Raw genomic sequence first — 18,010 nt, 5'->3', positions numbered from 1 at the left:
ACCTACAGGTGATGTGAACGGCGCCAAATAAATGCAAGGTATTCTTGATTGATGGTGGCAAGTGGATAAACTTAAAATGATTTGAGATGTGACTGGGAACAAGAAAAAGACGGAACTGTAAAACGGTTAGGACTTAAATGCACATGGAAGAGTGAGTGCTTTTGTAACAACCATCTGGACAGGAAACAAATCGCTGGGCAGGGTTTACAGACAATGGGAGGCAGGGTTGGGGCCGAAGTGGGTGGGGTTGTTCGTTTTCCACGTGGGTCGACTGGTTCCAAACAGTCCCGTTAAAAGTGGCAGCGATCATCTTTCGTGAAGAGCTTCGAGGGGGTGGGCGGTCAAAAGCCACAGGCACCACTGACTGAAAGAACCGCTTCACTCGGGCAACCAGCATTCCGGGAGCGGAAGATAATTCAGGTCCATACACTCCAGTAACCAGCAGCGATTTATTAGCGTGCACAAGTAACAGACGAAACTTCACGCCGAAACTGACAAGGCGAGAAGTCTTTTGTTTTAACGTGGAAACGGGCACTTTCTGAAAAGCCACTTCCGGAACCTCTCTCTCTGTCTCTTTCCATCCGCACTGTGTTGTTACGGGATGTCGCCTTTCCCTCTCATCCTTTTGACCATTGAGCTGTTCGGTTTCTCCGCGACTTCCAAACCCCACCGGTTCGACAGGACTCTGGTAAGCGGCAAACTTCAAACTGCATCCCGATCCGAGCTCTCCCAGATTCCTTTATATAAACGCATCCACTGCGGTCAAATAACTCATTCCCTTTTGATACAGTTATAGCTATTTAAAACCAGTTTAAAGATACATTTCCTCCCAATATAGTCAGGCAGAACTTGTATTTATACAACCGGTTACAACGCCACAACACTGGCCCAGACGCAATGAACTAACTGAAGTACTCTGTACTTCACTTGCTGTGTAGGGAATCATAATCTATAAGTCCCTCATATTAGACACATTATTACTGCTCCTTGGATGCTGCCTGAATTGCTGTGCTTTTCCAGCACCACTAATTCAGCATCTGCAGTCATTGTTTGTACCTACATTATTACAGTGGGAGGATTCGATAACGTTTAGGTGTTGGGAATAATATTGTACTGAAGACAATTTGAACCTATGTTTCACAAAATTAAAGAGATGGGTAAAATAAACTAAGAATTATTTCATAGAATTCCATTTCTATATTGATCTGCATTTGGGGATATTCTTGAAATCCAGAATTCAGATATTTTCTGCTCAGTTGTGGTGTTTTCACACACGCACGTTGCGGAGTTTCGGCTGGAGAGTGTGTAATCTGCTGCATGTACCTGAGTTAAAGTTGCTCCTGTGGCTCTGATCATTCAGTGCAGGACGAGTCCGAACAGGCTGTGATCGGCTGGGTAACAACGCAAACTCCTTTCCTTCTGTCTCTCTGTGTGCACAGTTACAGGGCGAATTTCAGTAAAACTGCTCCCACTGAATAAGGAAGGAAGCTTGGCCTATTTCGTGAACGATTTGTGTTCCTCTTAATAAGTACGTCACGCAGCAGAAGATTTAGACAATTTCGTAAATGTCCATAAATACCGATAGTGTGATTGTGGCGGGTTGCCTCAGTTTGTGAATATTTCCCCTAGAGGTCGCAGTTTTATTCACTAGATTGCTGTGAGCAGCCTGAATCAACCTGTTAAAGGGCACTTGCTAGAAATGAACAGCAGGTTAGTTACCATCCGCAGGCGACAGAGAAAACCGAAATGAAGTTTGAAGCAGCGGGGACGAGGAAAATGATTACTGCCTGTCATAATGACCTCGATTGCGTTGTCTGAAAATGTGGTAGAAACTCATTCAACAGTTACTTTCAAAAGGAAATCTGGTAAGTGGCTTGGAATTGGTAAAGCAAAAGGCAGAACCAAGGGCAAAGAACAGAGGAATGGAACTAATTGAAAAGTTCCAGACCATATGAACATAGAACAGCGCAGTACAGGTCCTTCAGCCCTCAATGTTGTGCCAATCTGTGAAACCAATCTGAATCTCATCTAACCTATACTATTCCATTATCAAAGTTAAAAATCACACAACACCATTTTAACTTTGTATACCCCAATCCAACAATGGCATCTCCAAATCATATTCCATTATCTGTTTATCCAATGACCATTTAAATGTCCTTAAAGTTGGCGCTTCTACTACTGTTGCAGGCAGGGCGTTCCATGATCTTACTACTCTCTGAGTAAAAAACCTACCTCTGACACCTGTCCTATATCTATCACCTCTCAGTTTAAAGCTACATCCCCTCATGCTAGCCATCATCATCCAAGGAAAAAGGCTCTCACTATCCACCCTATCTAATCCTCTGACCATCTTGTATGACTCTATTAAGTCACCTCTCAACTTTCTTCCCTCCAATGAAAAAAGCCTCTAGTCCCTCAGTCTTTCCTCATAAGACCTTTCCTCCATACGAGACAACATCCTGATAAATCTCCTCTGCACCCTTTCTAATGCTTCCACATTCTTCCTGTAATGCAGTGACCAGGACTGTATGCAATACTCCAAGTGCTACCGCACCAGAGTTTTGTACAGCTGCAATATGACCTCATGGTTCCCAAACTCAATCCCTCTACCAATAAAAGCTGACACACCATACACCTTCTTGACAACCTTATCGACCTGGGTGGCAGCTTTGAGGGATCTACGTACATGGACACTGAGATCTCTCTACTCATCCACACTAACAAGAATCTTTCCATTAATCCAGTATTCTGTATTCCTGTTACCGAATGGAGTGGATATCCTCTCGCCTGTTCCTTATGATTATAATATATTTTATTTCAAACATAGCAATTAATATAATAAAAAATAATATAGTAGATATTACTTAAATTCATTTCTCACGCCCCCACTATAACAACCTTATCTTTCTGAAAGTTGCTGTGACCTCTGGAGGTTAAAAAACACTCTTCCTTTCACATCTACGATCTCTACTCCATTACCTTCTGCTTTCTCAATAATTCTATTGTAAATTAATTCTTCAAGTTAAATATATTTCCATAGTATCTTTATTTCCTGAAAGCTAAGTGATTCTGTTTACATGACAACAGTGACTACACTTCAAAAGTGCTTCATTGGCTGTTAAGCACTCTGTGGTGCCGGGTAGTTGTGAAAAGTGCTACGTAAATGCAAAAGTTTCCTTTTTCTTTTATAGAAAAGGGAAGAACCAGCCATGATTGAATGGCAGTGCAGATTCGATGGGCTGAATGGCCTAATTTCTGCTCCTATATCTTATGGAATCTGCACTGTGATATATCGATCAGGTAAGTGCGGAGAATGGATTTGTTGTCGGGTGCAATTATTTTATCACAGTGCCCTCAGGCAGTTTGTTTGTAAGCATCTGATTGCCTGCTTTCTGCCTCATCCTGCGATGATGGAGGATTCATTGTACCATTGCTTCAGTGAAACGCTCTCATCAGACAGATGCAAAGAATCAGCCTGCTCTTGGCACAAGAATGACCACATCTCTGGTGTGAACCTCAGGTTTCACAGTGGAAGACACACTTCCATCATGCTCTCCTTCTTGAACTCTTCTCCTGCAGTTGGCAGAGAGAGATTAGGGGAAACTTCTCTGCACAGAGGATTGATGGAACATGGAATGTTTTTGCCACAGTAAGTAGTGTAGGCAGGGGAAAATATTGCATAATATTGCATTATACACTGCAAGAGAATGGGTCAATGTGGGATTGGTTGCTGTGAAGAAGTGCAACATCAGAGTTAACATAGAGTCATAGAGATGTATAGCATGGAAACAGACCCTCTGGTCCAACCTGTCCATGCCAACCAGATATCCCAACCCAATCTAGTCTCACCTGCCAGGACCTGACCCATATCCCTACAAACTCTTCCTGTTCATATACCCATCCAAATGCCTTTTAAATGTTAACATAGAACATTACAGTAGAGTACAGGCTCTTTGGCCCTCGTTGATGTGCCGATCTGTGAAATTAATCTGATGCCCATCTAACCTACACCATTCTATTATCCATGTGTATGTCTAATGCCCATTTAAATGCCCATAACGTTGGCGAATCTACTCCTGTTGCAGGCAGGCCATTCCATGCCCCTACTACTCCCTGAGTAAATAAACTACCCCTGATATCTGTCCTAAATCTATCACCGCTCAATTTAAAACTATGTCCCCTCGTGTTAGCCTTCACCATCTGAAGAAAAAGGCTCCCACTGTCAGCTCTATCTAACCCTCTGATTATCTTATACGTCTCAATGAAGTCACCTCTCAACCTCCTTCTCTCCAATGAAAACAGCCTCAGTTCCCTCAGACTTCCCTTGTAAGACGTTCCCTCCATACCAGGCAACATCCTAGTAAAACTCCTCTGAACCCTTTCCAAAGCTTCCACATCCTTCCTATAATGCGGTGACCAGAACTGTATGTAATACTCCAGGTGTGGCCTTACCAGTGCCTTGTACAGCTGAAGCATGACCTCGTGGCTCCAAAAATCAATCCCTCTACCAATAAACTGCAACACACCATATGCCTTCTTAACAACCCTATCAACTTGGGTGGCAACTTTCAGGGATTTATGCACCTGGACACAGAGATCTCTCTGTTATCTACACTGCCAAGAATTTTACCATTAGCCCAGTACTTTTTATTCCTGTTGCTCCTTCCAAGGTAAAGCACTTCACACCTTTCCACATTAAACTCCATTTGCCACCTCTCAGCCCAGCTCTGCAGCTTATCTATGTCTCTCTGTAACCCACAACATCCTTCAGCACTATCCACAACTCTGCCTATCTTAGTGTCATCACCCATCAACCGCAAATTTGCTAACCCATCCTTCTTCGCCCACATCCAGATCATTTATAAAAATGACTAACAGCAGTTGCCCGAAAACAGATCCTTGTGGCACACCACTGGTAACTGAGCACCAGGATGGACATTTCCCATCAACCATCACTCTATCTTCTTTCAGCTAGCCAATTTCTGATCCAAATCACTAAATCACCTTCAATCCTGAAACTCTGTATTCTGTGCAATAGCCTACCGTGTGGACCTTATCAAACGCCTTACTGACATCCATATACACCACATCAACTGCTTTACCTTCATCCACCTGTTTTGTCACCTTCTTGAAGAATCCAATAAGGTTAGTGAGGCATGACCTACTCTTCTTAAAACCGTGTTGACTACCCCTAATCAACTTATTCCTTTCCAGGTGATTATAAATTCTATCTCTTATAACCTTTTCCAATGCCTTACCCACAACCAAAGTAGGCTCACTGGCCTATAATTACCAGGGTTGTCCCTGGTTATTTCATAAATCATTTTGGCAAGTGCCTGAGTTGGAGAGTGGAAGTGAATAAAAGTGAGTATATATAATTGGCATTCCCAAAATATATCTTCAGTGTGAAAAAATGAATACAAGTACAATGTATAGATTTTAATTTGTTTTCTTTAATTGCCAATGCCTTGATGGGCAAGAGCAGGCCTGAAGGCATGATCTCATTTCCAGTTGGCAAGATGGACATTAAAATTACATACACCCAACTTGGTGGCTCGTTTTGATGGCAGTGACAAAGTGAGCTGCTTTTCAATTCAGCTTTGATCTGTGTAGGTTACCCACAGGACCTGCCTTCAGCGGTAATTTTGATTGCTGTAATGTTATGGAGAGCTAATGCATTCCAGCAGGATTTATATAATAGCATCAGATGTTTTTGCAAACAAATTGGAACAGAGTTTGCCAAACATTTTAATCATGAGGACCTACATAAGAATATGCTTCACTTCAATTGAGATTACAAATTTATTTCTTAAGGAGTTTAAATGGACCTTGATGTGTGCATTTGTGATGAGGAGAATGTGTCTGTAGTGGCATCATTTGCAGTCCCTCACAGATGAGGATGACTCTCTTCCACTCTCAGAGTGTCAGTAGGTGGCTGTACAGACCTATGGAGCTACCGCAGGCTCTGTAAGACCTGGGCCAGAAAGGTGGTCCTGGGGAGAGCTGGGTGGGGTGTTGCCCTTTTCACTGTTTTTGCCTGGCTTCTGCTTTTTCCCAACAGCAAGTCTCCAGGTGCTCAATGCCTTCCAGGATGTTATTCCAGCACTTTGGACAGTCTTGGGTCAGTGATTCCCAGGGTTCTGTGGGAATGTCACACTATGCCAGTGACGCCTTGAGGATATCACTGACACACTTCCTCTATCCATCTGGAGATGGCCATACATCTCTTATAAGGGGCAATACATGGGTGTGGGTTTGTGTGTGGTTAAGGGAGAATGTGAGTGTGTGTGGCTGCCCAATCAATAGACCAGCAGCTGATGTGAGTTGCCAGCATTTATGTTTTTAAACTTTCAATTTAAGTTCAAACTGAGAACTTTGAGAAATTGATGTAAAACACTATTGGCAGGAGCTTTGAAGCATCTTGATTCTTATTTTCATTAGCATCACGGAGCTTCTACTAACTGTGAAAATATCTGAGGTTTCAATGTGTTCCTCCTTAATATTGAGCAGGTATTTTGCAACTTTGCTGTGCTGCAGAATTTGAGTTATATCAGTAAATACCAGGATGGCACAGTATAACATCACCAGTGACAAAGATCGCTGGAGTGACAAAGTTCTACACTATACACACATTAACTGCTCAGAGCCTCTACTGTATCATAGAACTGCAATCTGTCAGTGTTTCATTTAATAGGTCCTCTGATCTTTCTGTCTTGATTAACAGTAATAATTTAAGAATTGAGGAGAACCAATATTTGCATTTTAAAATAACTACTGATATCTCCAAGTCCAGATACATCACTTTAACCTGATGTGCCTATTGGGAATCTGGGAGGTTTGATAGAATGTTGGTTTCAAAGCCTGCCTAGTATTTAATTCTTTGCTGAATTCACATAATTTTACAACATTGAATGAGACAAAATTCAGGCAGTGAGGCCTAATGGCACCACGACTGGGATATCTCTTGCCCTGTATCTGTTGGAAACTTCCTTGCTTCCCGTATGCAAATAGCACTAGTGCTGTTTCCCAGCACTGCTATGTGCAAAGTGGCCCTAGACTCTGTGAAACGGTAATGAAGGTCACAAGGTTTCCCAGAAGAGGGACAGAATCTTGTGGAAATCTCACATACCGAGTTAAGTTCAAGAATATATCTGCTGAATGGCTGGGCTTCAGCCAAGGATTAAAATGGATAAAGTAAACATGTTAAAGTAGCCAGGCACCTTCAGCTTCCTTGCTATCTCTTTTGGTGCATCCTTGCAAGATGGTAGTTTGTAGCCTTGCCCTGGTAGGTTCCCTTTTGATAATGGAAGTCATGGTGGAACATACCTTACAGAAAATATGAATCCCAAATCCAGGTTTGGATTGGAGGCAGATGAAGAGGCGTGGAGGAATTATCTTCCTTTGTGTAGACCTCCACCCTAATAGTCTACCTGCTTCCAATCACAGAGCTGCTGAAGTGGAGTTTCATGATCAAACACAAAATCAGAAATTGCTGGAAAAAACGCAGCAGGTCAGGCAGCATCTGTGGAGAGAAATCAGAGGTAACGTTTCAGGTTTAGTGACCTTCAGAACAGTTTCTTCGGTTTTTTAAAGTTTTACGATATTGCTTCAGGTTGAGTTATTTGTGCAATCTTTCTCCTCAAGACTTCTCCCTAAAACAATCAAGTTGGAAAAGGGAACTGTTTTCCATTGCGAACACCATGTATCAGTGTCAATAACCTCCAAGATCAGATTTTCTGTATGTACACCTTTCTCTAATGTGCCACAGACTTAATGGCAGAACAGCATTTTTGCTGAACCAATGCTGTACTTTATTTTCCCACATTGACCATTATATTGCAGTTCCTGAGTAAGATGTTCATTTGTGCTGTAGCAGGTAGAGTTTTAGAAACAGTGAATAGGAGCAGGAACAGGCCATTTGGCCCATCAAGCCCACTTGATGGTAATGATCTATCAAGCCAGATTTCATTCCGGTATGTTCATCCTGCAATTCAGTTACTAGTGGTGTACTGCAAGGATTTGTTTTGGGGCCACTACTGTTTGTCATTTTTATAAATGACCTGGATGAGGGCATAGAAGGATGGGTTAGTAAATTTGCGGATGACAATAAGGTGGTGAAGTTGTGGATAGTGCTGAAGGATGTTGCAGGTTAGAGAGGGACATAGATAAGCTGCAGAGTTGTACTGTGAGATTGCAAATGGAGTTTAATGTGGAAAAGTATGAAGTGCTTTACCTTGGAAGGAGCAACAGGAATAAAGAGTACTGGGCTAATGGTAAGATTCTTGGTAGTGTAGATGAGCAGAGAGATCCCAGTGTCCAGGTACATAGATCCCTGTAAGTTGCCACCCAGGTTGATAGGGTTGTTAAGAAGGCATACGGTGTGTTAGCTTTTATTGGTACAAGGATTGAGTTTTGGAGCTATGAGGTCATGCTTCAAAATATAAAACTCTGGTGCAGCCACACTTGGAGTACTGCGTACCGTTTTGGTCACTGCATTACAGGAAAGATGTGGAAGCTTTGGAAAGGGTTCTGAGGAAATTTACTAGGATGTTGCCTGGTATGGTAGGAAGGTCTTATGAGGAAAGGCTGAGGGACTTGAGGCTGTTTTCATTAGATATAAGAAGGTTGATAGGTGACTTAATTGAGACGTATAAGATAATCAGAGGGTTCGATAAGATGGACAGTGAGAGCTTTTTTCCTCGGATGGCGATGGCTAGCACGAGTGGACACAGCTTTAAATTGACAGGTGAAAGATATAGGACAGATGTCAGAGGTAGTTTCTTTACTCAGTAGTCGGGGCATGGAATACACTGCTTGCAACACTAGTCGACTCCCCAACTTTAAGGGTATTTAAGTGGTGATTAGATAAACATATGGGTGAAAATGGAATAGTGTAGGATAGATGGCTTCAGACTGGTTCCACTGCTCAGCTCAACATCGAGGACCAAAGGACATGTACTGCGCTGTCCTGTTCTATTTCTATGTATACATGGAGGCTACAATCTAATGTCATTATATAGAGTTGGTTTAAAGGTTGACTTGGTAAATTGAAATGTTGCAGTGGGAGTATTGAAACAAATTCCTAAAGAAATAATTGGTTATGTTGGGAAATGATTTGGCAGATTCAAGAAGTATAGCTACAACTGGTGAAGGCAGAAGAAACTGAAATGTTACTAAAGGACCTTTTGTATTGTTTTCTGACTGTGTTGTGACTAGATCCTAGGCCCAAAGAATCAGACTGGAAGAAAAGGAGTCTATGAAACATGGAGAGGATTTGAAAATTCAGTTATTGGGCTTAATTTTTGAAAATGTAACTAAAAAGGATGAAGTTGAAATGAATGAAACAGATGTATAACATACATTTTTTTAATAGAAATGCAACAAACAGAGTGAAAAATTTATACCAGACAGCCTTCTCATGACTGAATCAGAAACAGTCCCTGAATATTATTATTTAAAAGAGATTGTCTTAAAAATGAAGATCGTCTCAAATACCAGCTAATGAAGAAAGTGCAGTGGTCCACCACATTGTAGCCCCATCTGAGTGTTGTAATGAAATTTTATGGGTGATTCAATACATTCCTAAGGCAAAACTAGAAGCAAGAGTAGGGAATTTAGCCCCTTGAGTTTGCTCCACTATTTAATATGATCATGGCTGATTGCATCTCAGCCTCGATTCCACTTTCCTGCCCACTCTCCATAACCCTTCCACCCATTACTAATTAAAAGTCTGTCTATCAACTCTTTAAATTTATTCAGTGTCGATGTCCACCACAGTCTGGTGTGATAAATGGTGGAGTAACCTAACAGGTACTCTGCATCAGTCATCATAGTGGAAGAATCTAGTCGCATACCAGAACTTCGAAAATCAGGGTAGAGGTGAATGTATGGCCATCACTAAGAAGGAAGTGCTGGGGAAACTGAAAGAAGGTGGATAAACAACCCAGACAGTCCAGAATTCTGAAGGAGATAGCTGAAGAGATTGTGGCAGCATTGATGGCTCTGGTCAGAGTCCATTTGGAATATTGTGAGCAGTTTTGGGCCCCATATCTAAGGAAGGATGTGCTGGCCTTCGACAAGTTACAGCGGAGGTTTTCAAGAATGATCCCAGGGATGAAGGCTTTGTCATTTGAGGGACAGCTGAGGACTCTGAGTCTATATTTGCTGGAGTTTAGAGGATGAAACTTGCAGAATATGGAGAGGTCTGGATAGACTGAAGATGGAAAAGATGTTTCCACCATTAGGACAGAAATCATTTCCTCAGCCAAAGGGTGGTGAATCTGTGGAACTCATTGAGTATCTTTAAGATAGAGACAGATAGGTTCTTGATTAGTAAGTGGATCAAAGATTACAGGAAGAAGAGAATGGGGTTCAGAAACATGCCAGCCATGATCGAATGGCAGAGCAGACTCAATGGGCCAAATGGTCTAATTCTGCTCCTAAATCCTGTGGTCGAATGAATTCCACTCATAAGATATGAGTGTTGCCAGCTGGGCCAGCATTTATTGCCTAGCCCTAAATGCCCTTGAAGGTGGCAGTGAGCTGCCTTCACTAGCTGTTGCAATTCATTTGGTGTTGGGCCACCCACAATATCATCAGGAAGGGAGCGCTAACCATTCGACCCAGTGACATTGAAAGAACAGTGATATATTTACAAATCTGGATGGTGAGAGGCTTGGAGGGGAACATGTAGGTAGTGGTGGTCTCATGTATCTTCTTGCTTTGTCCTTCCAAACCAGAGTGGTTGTTGTTTTGTAAGGTGCTTTGGTGAATTTCTGAAATGCACCCTGTAAATGATACATGCTAACGCTACTGACCATCAGTGAATGTGGTGTCAATCAAGTTCTGGATGGTGTCAAGTTTCTTGTTCTGGATGGTGTCAAGTTTCTTGTTCTGGATGGTGTCAAGTTTCTTGAGTGTTTTTGGAACTGCATTCATCTAGTCAAGTGGGGAATATTCCATCACACTTCTTGAGTTGTGCCTTGTAGATGGTGGTTAGACTTTGGGGTGTCAGAAGGTGAGTTGTTCACTGCAGATTCCTAGCCTCTGACTTGCCCTTCTAGCTACAGTATTTGTGTGACTAATCCAGTTCAGTTTCTGGTCAATGGTAACCCCCAGGATGTTGGTAGTTCAGAATTCTGTGATGGTGATGCCATTGAATGTCAAAGGGTGATGATTAGACACTCTTGTTATAGATTGTCATTGCCAGGCACCTCCTGTGGTGTGAATGTTACTTACCATTTGTCAGTCCAAGCCTGGGCATTTTCCAGGTTTGGTTGTGTTTGGGAATGGATTGCTTCAGTATCTGAGAAGTTGTGAATGGTACCGAATTGTGCAATCATCAGTGATCATTCTCACTTCTGACCTTATAATTGAGGGAAGGTCATTGATGAATTAGTTGAAGATGGTTGGGCCAAGGACACTACTCTGGGATCTCCTGCAGAGATGTCATGAAACTGAGATGACTGAGGTTTAACAGCCACATCATCTTCTTTTGTGCCAAGAACTCCAACCAGCAGACAGTCTTCCTCCTGAATTCCACTGACCTAGGGCTCCTTCATACCACACTTGGTCAAATGTAACCTTGATATCAAGGGCAGCCAGTCTCATCTCACCTCTGGAATTCTGCTCTTTTGTCTATATCTGGACCAAAGCTTCAATGAGATCAGGAACTGAATGGCCCTGGCAGAATCCAACCTGAAATTATTACTAAGCAAATGCTGCTTGATAGCATTGTTAATGACAACATCCAGAACTATACTGGTGATTGAGCATAGATTGATTGGATGGCAATTGGCTGGGTTGGATTTGTCCTGCCCTCTTTGCGTACAAGACATAACTGGGCAATCAGCCATATGTTTGGGTAGATTACCAGTGTTGTAGCTGTACTGGAACAGTGGGGTACAGCAAGTTCTGGAGCACAAGTCGACTATTGCCAGAATGTTATCAGTGTTTAATGCCTTTGTAGTATCCAGTGCCTCCAAATATTTCTTGATATCGCAGGGAGTGAATCGAATTGTTTGAAGACTAGCATTTGTGATGCTGGAGACTTCTGCAGGGGGCTGAGATGGATAATCCACTCAACACTTCTGGTGGAAGATTATTACAAATGCTTCAACCTTTATCTTTTACACTAATGTGCTGGGCACCTCCTTTATTGAGGATGGGGAGGTTTATGGAGCCTCCTCATCCAGCAATTAAGCATGTGTCCACCATCATTCATAACTCAATGTGGTAGGACTGCAGAGCATAGATCTGATCTGGTTGTGGAATCACTTAGCTTTGTTTATTACTTGCTGCTAATATTGTTTTACATGCAACTAGTGCTATTTTATAGCTCCAGCAGGTTGACACCGCATTTTAGTGTGACTGGTGCTGCTGCTCCTGCAGGGTTTATTCCCTGGCTTGATGTTAATGGTTCTATGGGGGATATGCTAGGCCATGCTTTTGTATATTGTGATGGAGTACAATTCTGCTGCTCATGATGGCCCTCAGTGCCTCATGGATACCCAGTCTTGAGTTGCTAGATCTGTTTGAAGTCTGTCCTATTTGGCATGGTGATAGTGCCAACACAACAGAGGCATTCTCAATATGAAGATGGGATTTTGTCTCCACAAAGACTGTGTGCGGTCGCTTTTACCAATACTGTCATGGACAGATTTTTTTTTAATTTCAAAAATATACTTTATTCATAAAATTATTTTGATATCTATACAATTGGTCATGCCATTCTTATGCACACATTGCATTTCTTCACAGAGATCGGAATTAATCATTCGTATATACAAGTCTGTACACTGGGCCCCGCTGACGTCTCAGCAAAATATCTGGATGGTCAATTTCTGAGTGGGCCCCCTGTTCTTCTTAGGCAGGCAGGCCTTACACGGTGGTCTTTCCCCACTGTGCCTTGGCGGCAGCTGCCCCAAGCTTCAGCGCGTCCCTCAACACGTAGTCCTGGACCTTGGAATGTGCCAGTCTGCAACACTCAGTCAGGGTCAACTCCTTCAGCTGGAAGATCAACAGGGTTCGGACAGACCAAAGAGCGTATTTGACCAAGTTGATGATCCTCCAGGCACAGTTGATGTTCGTCTCGGTGTGTGTCCCGGGGAACAGGTCGTAGAGCATGGAGTCCCGTGTCACAGAGCTGCTCAGGACAAACCTCGACAAACATCACTGCATTCCTCTTTGCATAGGCACATTCCAGAAGGAGTGTGACAGTCTCGTCCCCTCCTGTCATGGACAGATACAACTGCAGCAAACAGGTCGCTTTCCTTCTTGTTGGTTCCCTCACCACTTGCTGCAGACCCAGTCTAGCAGCGATGTCCTTTAGGACATTGTCAGTAGTAGTGCTCCTGAGCCACTCTTGGTGGTGGACATTGAAGTCCTCCATCCAGAGTACATTCTGCCACCCTCAGAGCTTCCTCCAAGGGCTGTTCAATAAGGAGGCATGCTGATTGATCACATGAGGGGGTGGGTCTACATGGTAATAAGCAGGAGGTTTCATTTCCCAAAAACAAGAGGAATTAAGAGACTTGCAGTTACACAAACTCTTTCATTATCATGCAATGTCCCAAAGTGTGTTACTATCAATAGATTATTTTTGAAGTGTAATTCAATTTAATTCAGGCTGCACTGGGGATTGAACTCACAAAATTCTAACTCAGAGCCTACAGAGCCACATCAGGCACAAGACATTTCTAATCATCATTTCTAACCATTGTATTTGTGTAAACATCTCAGTCCTCTAGAGTTATAGAGATGTACAGCCTGAAAACAGACCCTTGCGTCCAAACTGTCCATGCCGACCAGATATCCCAACTCAATCCGGTCCCACCTGCCAACACCCGGCCCATATCCCTCCAAACCCTTCCTATTCATATACCCATCCAAATGTCTCTGAAATGTTGCAATTGTACCAGCCTCCACCAATTCCTCTGGCAGCTCATTCCATACACGTACATGTGTGAAAAAGTTGCCCCTTAAGTCTATTTTATATCTTTCCCCTCTCACCCTAAACCTATGCCCTCTAGTTCTGGACTCCCCAACCCCAGGGAAAAAACTTTGTCTATTTACCCTATCCATGCCCCTCATAATTTTGTAAACCACTATAAGGTCACCCCTCAACCTCCGACGCTCCAGGGAAAACAGCCCCAGCCTGTTCAGCCTCTGCCTATAGCTCAAATACTTCAACCCTGGCAACATCTTTGTAAATCCTTTCTACCCCAATATATTTCAATAATTCAGGGCTCCTTTAAAAAGGCAGAATGTGCCATCAATAAAACTTGTCACCCTTGCCGAGAGCTCAAATAAGCTTCATACACAGCTACTGTAAGCACTTACGTTTTTTAAAAAAAAGGCTATTTATTTTTTTTTAATTGCCTAAATGCTTAAAACATTGAGTCTCTGTGCTCTGCAGAAGCAGGATAGTAATTTCTCAGGTTTGACACCAAGCTGAAGTCCTATGAGTCACAATCTTAAAGGAATCAGGCTCTGCTCCAGACCCTGGCTTGGCTGCTATGTTACAAAAACACTACTCATGTTATACTTGAAGGGTGTGAATCCCTTGTGTCCTATTCCACAATTTATTTTGGAAAAAAATGATTTAATTTTTTGTTAATCCCACAAGCTCTTTCCATGGTAGAGTAATTACAGATGTTGTTGAGTGACAGGCTGCTGGCATTTATGTAGACCTCAGGCAGTCAGTGGCTACACAGAAGGTTATGTTCACCCTATCCCTTGGTGGCTGATATTTTGACCTTGGCTTGTTAGGGCTGTTGCATGGCTAATGCCGATGCATCAATCAGTTAATTTGTTAAACTTACTCACACGTTAGCAGAATTTTTTTGGGGTCTGAACAGTTGCTGAGATGAATTCAGCATTGTCCTCAGCAGTGACATAAACACCGCACTAACTCATACATAAAGCTTCTATTGATATTTTTATGTACGTGGCTCACAGTGAGGTATGATAGATTTCGCAGCCACATTCATCAGCCCTGACACCCAAGGACATGGAATTTGCAGTAAAAATTTGAGTAGGCAACTGACGGCCCCCCTACCAACACTTTCTCTCAATCATTGTAACACATTAATCTCAGTCTGTTAATTTTTTTCATTTTTTCATTAATTTCATTAATTTGTAATTTGCTGTCACTTGTCAAATCTGAAGCATTTATACACGTGGTGAAAGCCGCTAAAGGAAAATATGTGTGAATGCATATGTGTTTGTTTAGATGTGTGTTGCATATTATGTGCATAAATATGTAATAACTTTGCATTTAAGTAAGTGCACACTGTCTGTCTATGTGAAAGACATACTGTTCTTGTATGCAGAATGTGTGGCTATCGTTGAACAGTGTTTTGAAGATGAGAGGGATGGAATAGGAGGACTCCTGTAATCAGATGTTGCTGGCAATTCCTTCACTAGAAAACATCCTAACAATAGCTTCCTCTTTAAAAGGTGCCTTTTTATTTATTTACTGATCCTGCTTTCTCTCCATTTCTCATGAGCCAGCTCCTGCCAGAATAGAATCCTTTCACCATTCCAGAGTTGCAATGTAGAGAAATACAGCAACTTACTGACATATGAGTTAAGAGGTGGAGCAGGTTAATAGTACCTTGAGCCTACTCTGACATTGAATAAGAAAATGGTTGATCAGATTGTGACCACAACTCCACATTCTAACCCATCCTGATAACCAGTGACCCCTTTGTTAGTCAAGAATCAATCAACCTCAGACTGAAAACTAGACAATGATTCTACTTTCAATGCGCTCTGGGGAAGAGAGGTTTAAAAGATTCACAACCCTCCAATTTGGGCACAGCACTGATCCACAAGCAACAGTGAAATAATGACCACATCAGTTTTAGCAATGTCAATTGTGGGAAAAACTTTGGTCAGGATGTTGGTGCAGGTAGATGCAAAAGTGGAATTTCTTCTGATGAACATTTTCTCAGCATGGCACTGGCAATGGTGGCCTAGATGTGCTGAAGACCCTGAAGTGGGACTTTGACAAAGTTCTCCAACCACTCTCTGGTGGTTGGAATCATGCCTAACACATAGGAAGATGGTTGTGTTTGTTGGAGATGAGTCATCTCAGCTCCAGGACATTTCTGTAGGAGTTCTTCATCTTTCAGCTGCTTCATCAATGACCCTCCATCCACAATAAGGTGAGAAGTGGGGATGTTCCCTGATGATTGCACATTGTTTAGCACCATTCACGACTCCTCAGATACTGAAGCAGTCCATGTTCAAATGCAACAATATCCAGGATTGGGCTGACAAGTGGCAAGTAATATTTGTACCACACAAATACCAGGCTACGACCATCACCAATAAGAGACCATCTAACCACCACCCCTTGACATTCAATGGTGTTAACGTCACTGAATCCCCCACAAGCAATATCCTGGGAGTCATCCTTGACCAGTAACTCAACTGGACTCACCACATAAACACAGAAGCTACAAGAGCAAGTCAGAAGCTGGATTACTGCAGCAAGTAACTCACCTCCTGGCTCCCCAAAGCCTATCCACTATCTAAAAGGCACAGGTCAGGAGTGTGATAGAATACTCCCACTGTCTTGGATGAGTGCAGTTCCAATAACATTCAGAAAGGTTGACACCATCCAAGACAAAGCAGCCAACTTGATTGGCACCGCATCCACTTCCTCCACCATCGACCCTCAATAGCAGCAGTGTGTAATATCTATAAGATGCATTGCAGAAATTCACCAAAGATCCTCAGACAGCACCTTCCAAACAGATAACCACTTTCATCCAGAAGGACAAGGGCAGCAGATATATGGGAACACCACTACCTTTAAGTACCCCTCCAAGCCACCCACCATCTTGACTAGGAAATATATCACTGCTTCTTCACTGTCGCTGGGTCAAAATCCTGGAATTCCCTCTCCACTGGCATTGTGGTCAACCCACAGCAGGTGGACTACAGTGACTCAAGAAGGCAGCTCACTACCATCTGCTCAAGGAAACTAGGGAGGGGCAATATATGCTGGCGCAGCCAGTGATCCCACATCCCACAAATGAATAATTAATAAAAACAAACAAAAGAAAATTTCTCACCCAGACAAAGAAGTATTATTCTGTAAAAATCAAAGTAACATCTACTAGCATGGTCGAGTCCGGGCATCTCTCTAAACGGGATTTAGACACTGGACCAGCCTGCTGTGTGCAGCACAATCTCACTTCAGAAGAAAGAAGCACAATTCTAACCCAATTACCCACTGGCGAGAAACAATTAGAATCAAGTGATGGCTTTACACCTGTCTGAGTTTACTCTGCGTTGCAGAAAGTGGAGAGTACATGGAGTGTGAAGCCCGCAGCCAACTTGATCAAGTAGGATTTCCACTCAGTGAGCTAAGTTAAAGATAGCTCCCAAAGAGTTTATTTGACATACACTGCTGTCAAGTGTAGATATAGATAAATATCACAGTTAATTTGTACAGAATATGGTTCCACAAATGAAAACAAATGACCAAATATTATCAGGGCATGAGGACAATTCTCTGCTTTCATTTGATGCTTTAACATACATTAAACAAAAAGGCTGGACTTCAGTTTAGTATTTTGCCTGAAGGCAGGCATTGGAAGTGCCGCACACCACTGCCAGCCTAGGTGTGTGCCCAGATTGTAGTCAAAAGTTGTGGCGCTGACAAAGCACAGTAGGTCAGGCTGCATCCGAGGAGCAGGAGAGTCAACATTTTGGGCAGATTGTACAGTGTGAAATCTCACATGGGATTTTTTTGAGCAAAGAAATGAAATCTTCACTTCACCTTCTTCACAAGAAGGTTCCAATAGAGTCCCCTTTAAATAATGCATTTAAAATCTGCAGGAATGTGGGGAAAAAGCAGGGAGAGGTTTTATGGAATTGGGTGATGCAAGTACCATGGAGTCAGTTGCCTCCTTTGTGGTTATTGCATTATGTTAATTTTGCCAAGCAAATGTTCTATTAGGCTCCATGAAACGGTAGCAGGGAGAATAAGATG

General features: G+C 42.5%; 1 protein-coding gene across 4 annotated transcripts in view; it reads left to right on the top strand.

Moving 5' to 3' along the window:
- The first annotated feature begins 306 nt into the window (after positions 1–306).
- Positions 307–18,010, top strand: part of LOC122542753 (SPARC-related modular calcium-binding protein 1-like) — a 100,486-nt gene continuing 82,782 nt past the window's right edge. For 2 of the 4 annotated variants that reach the window (XM_087984122.1, XM_087984120.1), the window contains exon 1: positions 309–688. In XM_087984122.1, coding sequence (XP_087840248.1) covers positions 602–688 — 87 coding nt within the window. In that variant the 5' untranslated portion in view covers positions 309–601. Of the gene's footprint in view, positions 689–18,010 lie in introns of all 4 variants that reach the window. The other 2 variants (XM_087984121.1, XM_043680754.2) reach the window with 2 other exon arrangements.

Source organism: Chiloscyllium plagiosum, unplaced genomic scaffold (genome assembly GCF_037043375.1).
Source record: "Chiloscyllium plagiosum isolate Xiang-an unplaced genomic scaffold, Cpla_swu_hap1 HiC_scaffold_47, whole genome shotgun sequence".
NCBI classification, from domain to species: Eukaryota; Metazoa; Chordata; class Chondrichthyes; order Orectolobiformes; family Hemiscylliidae; genus Chiloscyllium; species Chiloscyllium plagiosum.
This window is presented reverse-complemented; position numbering and strand designations above follow the sequence as displayed.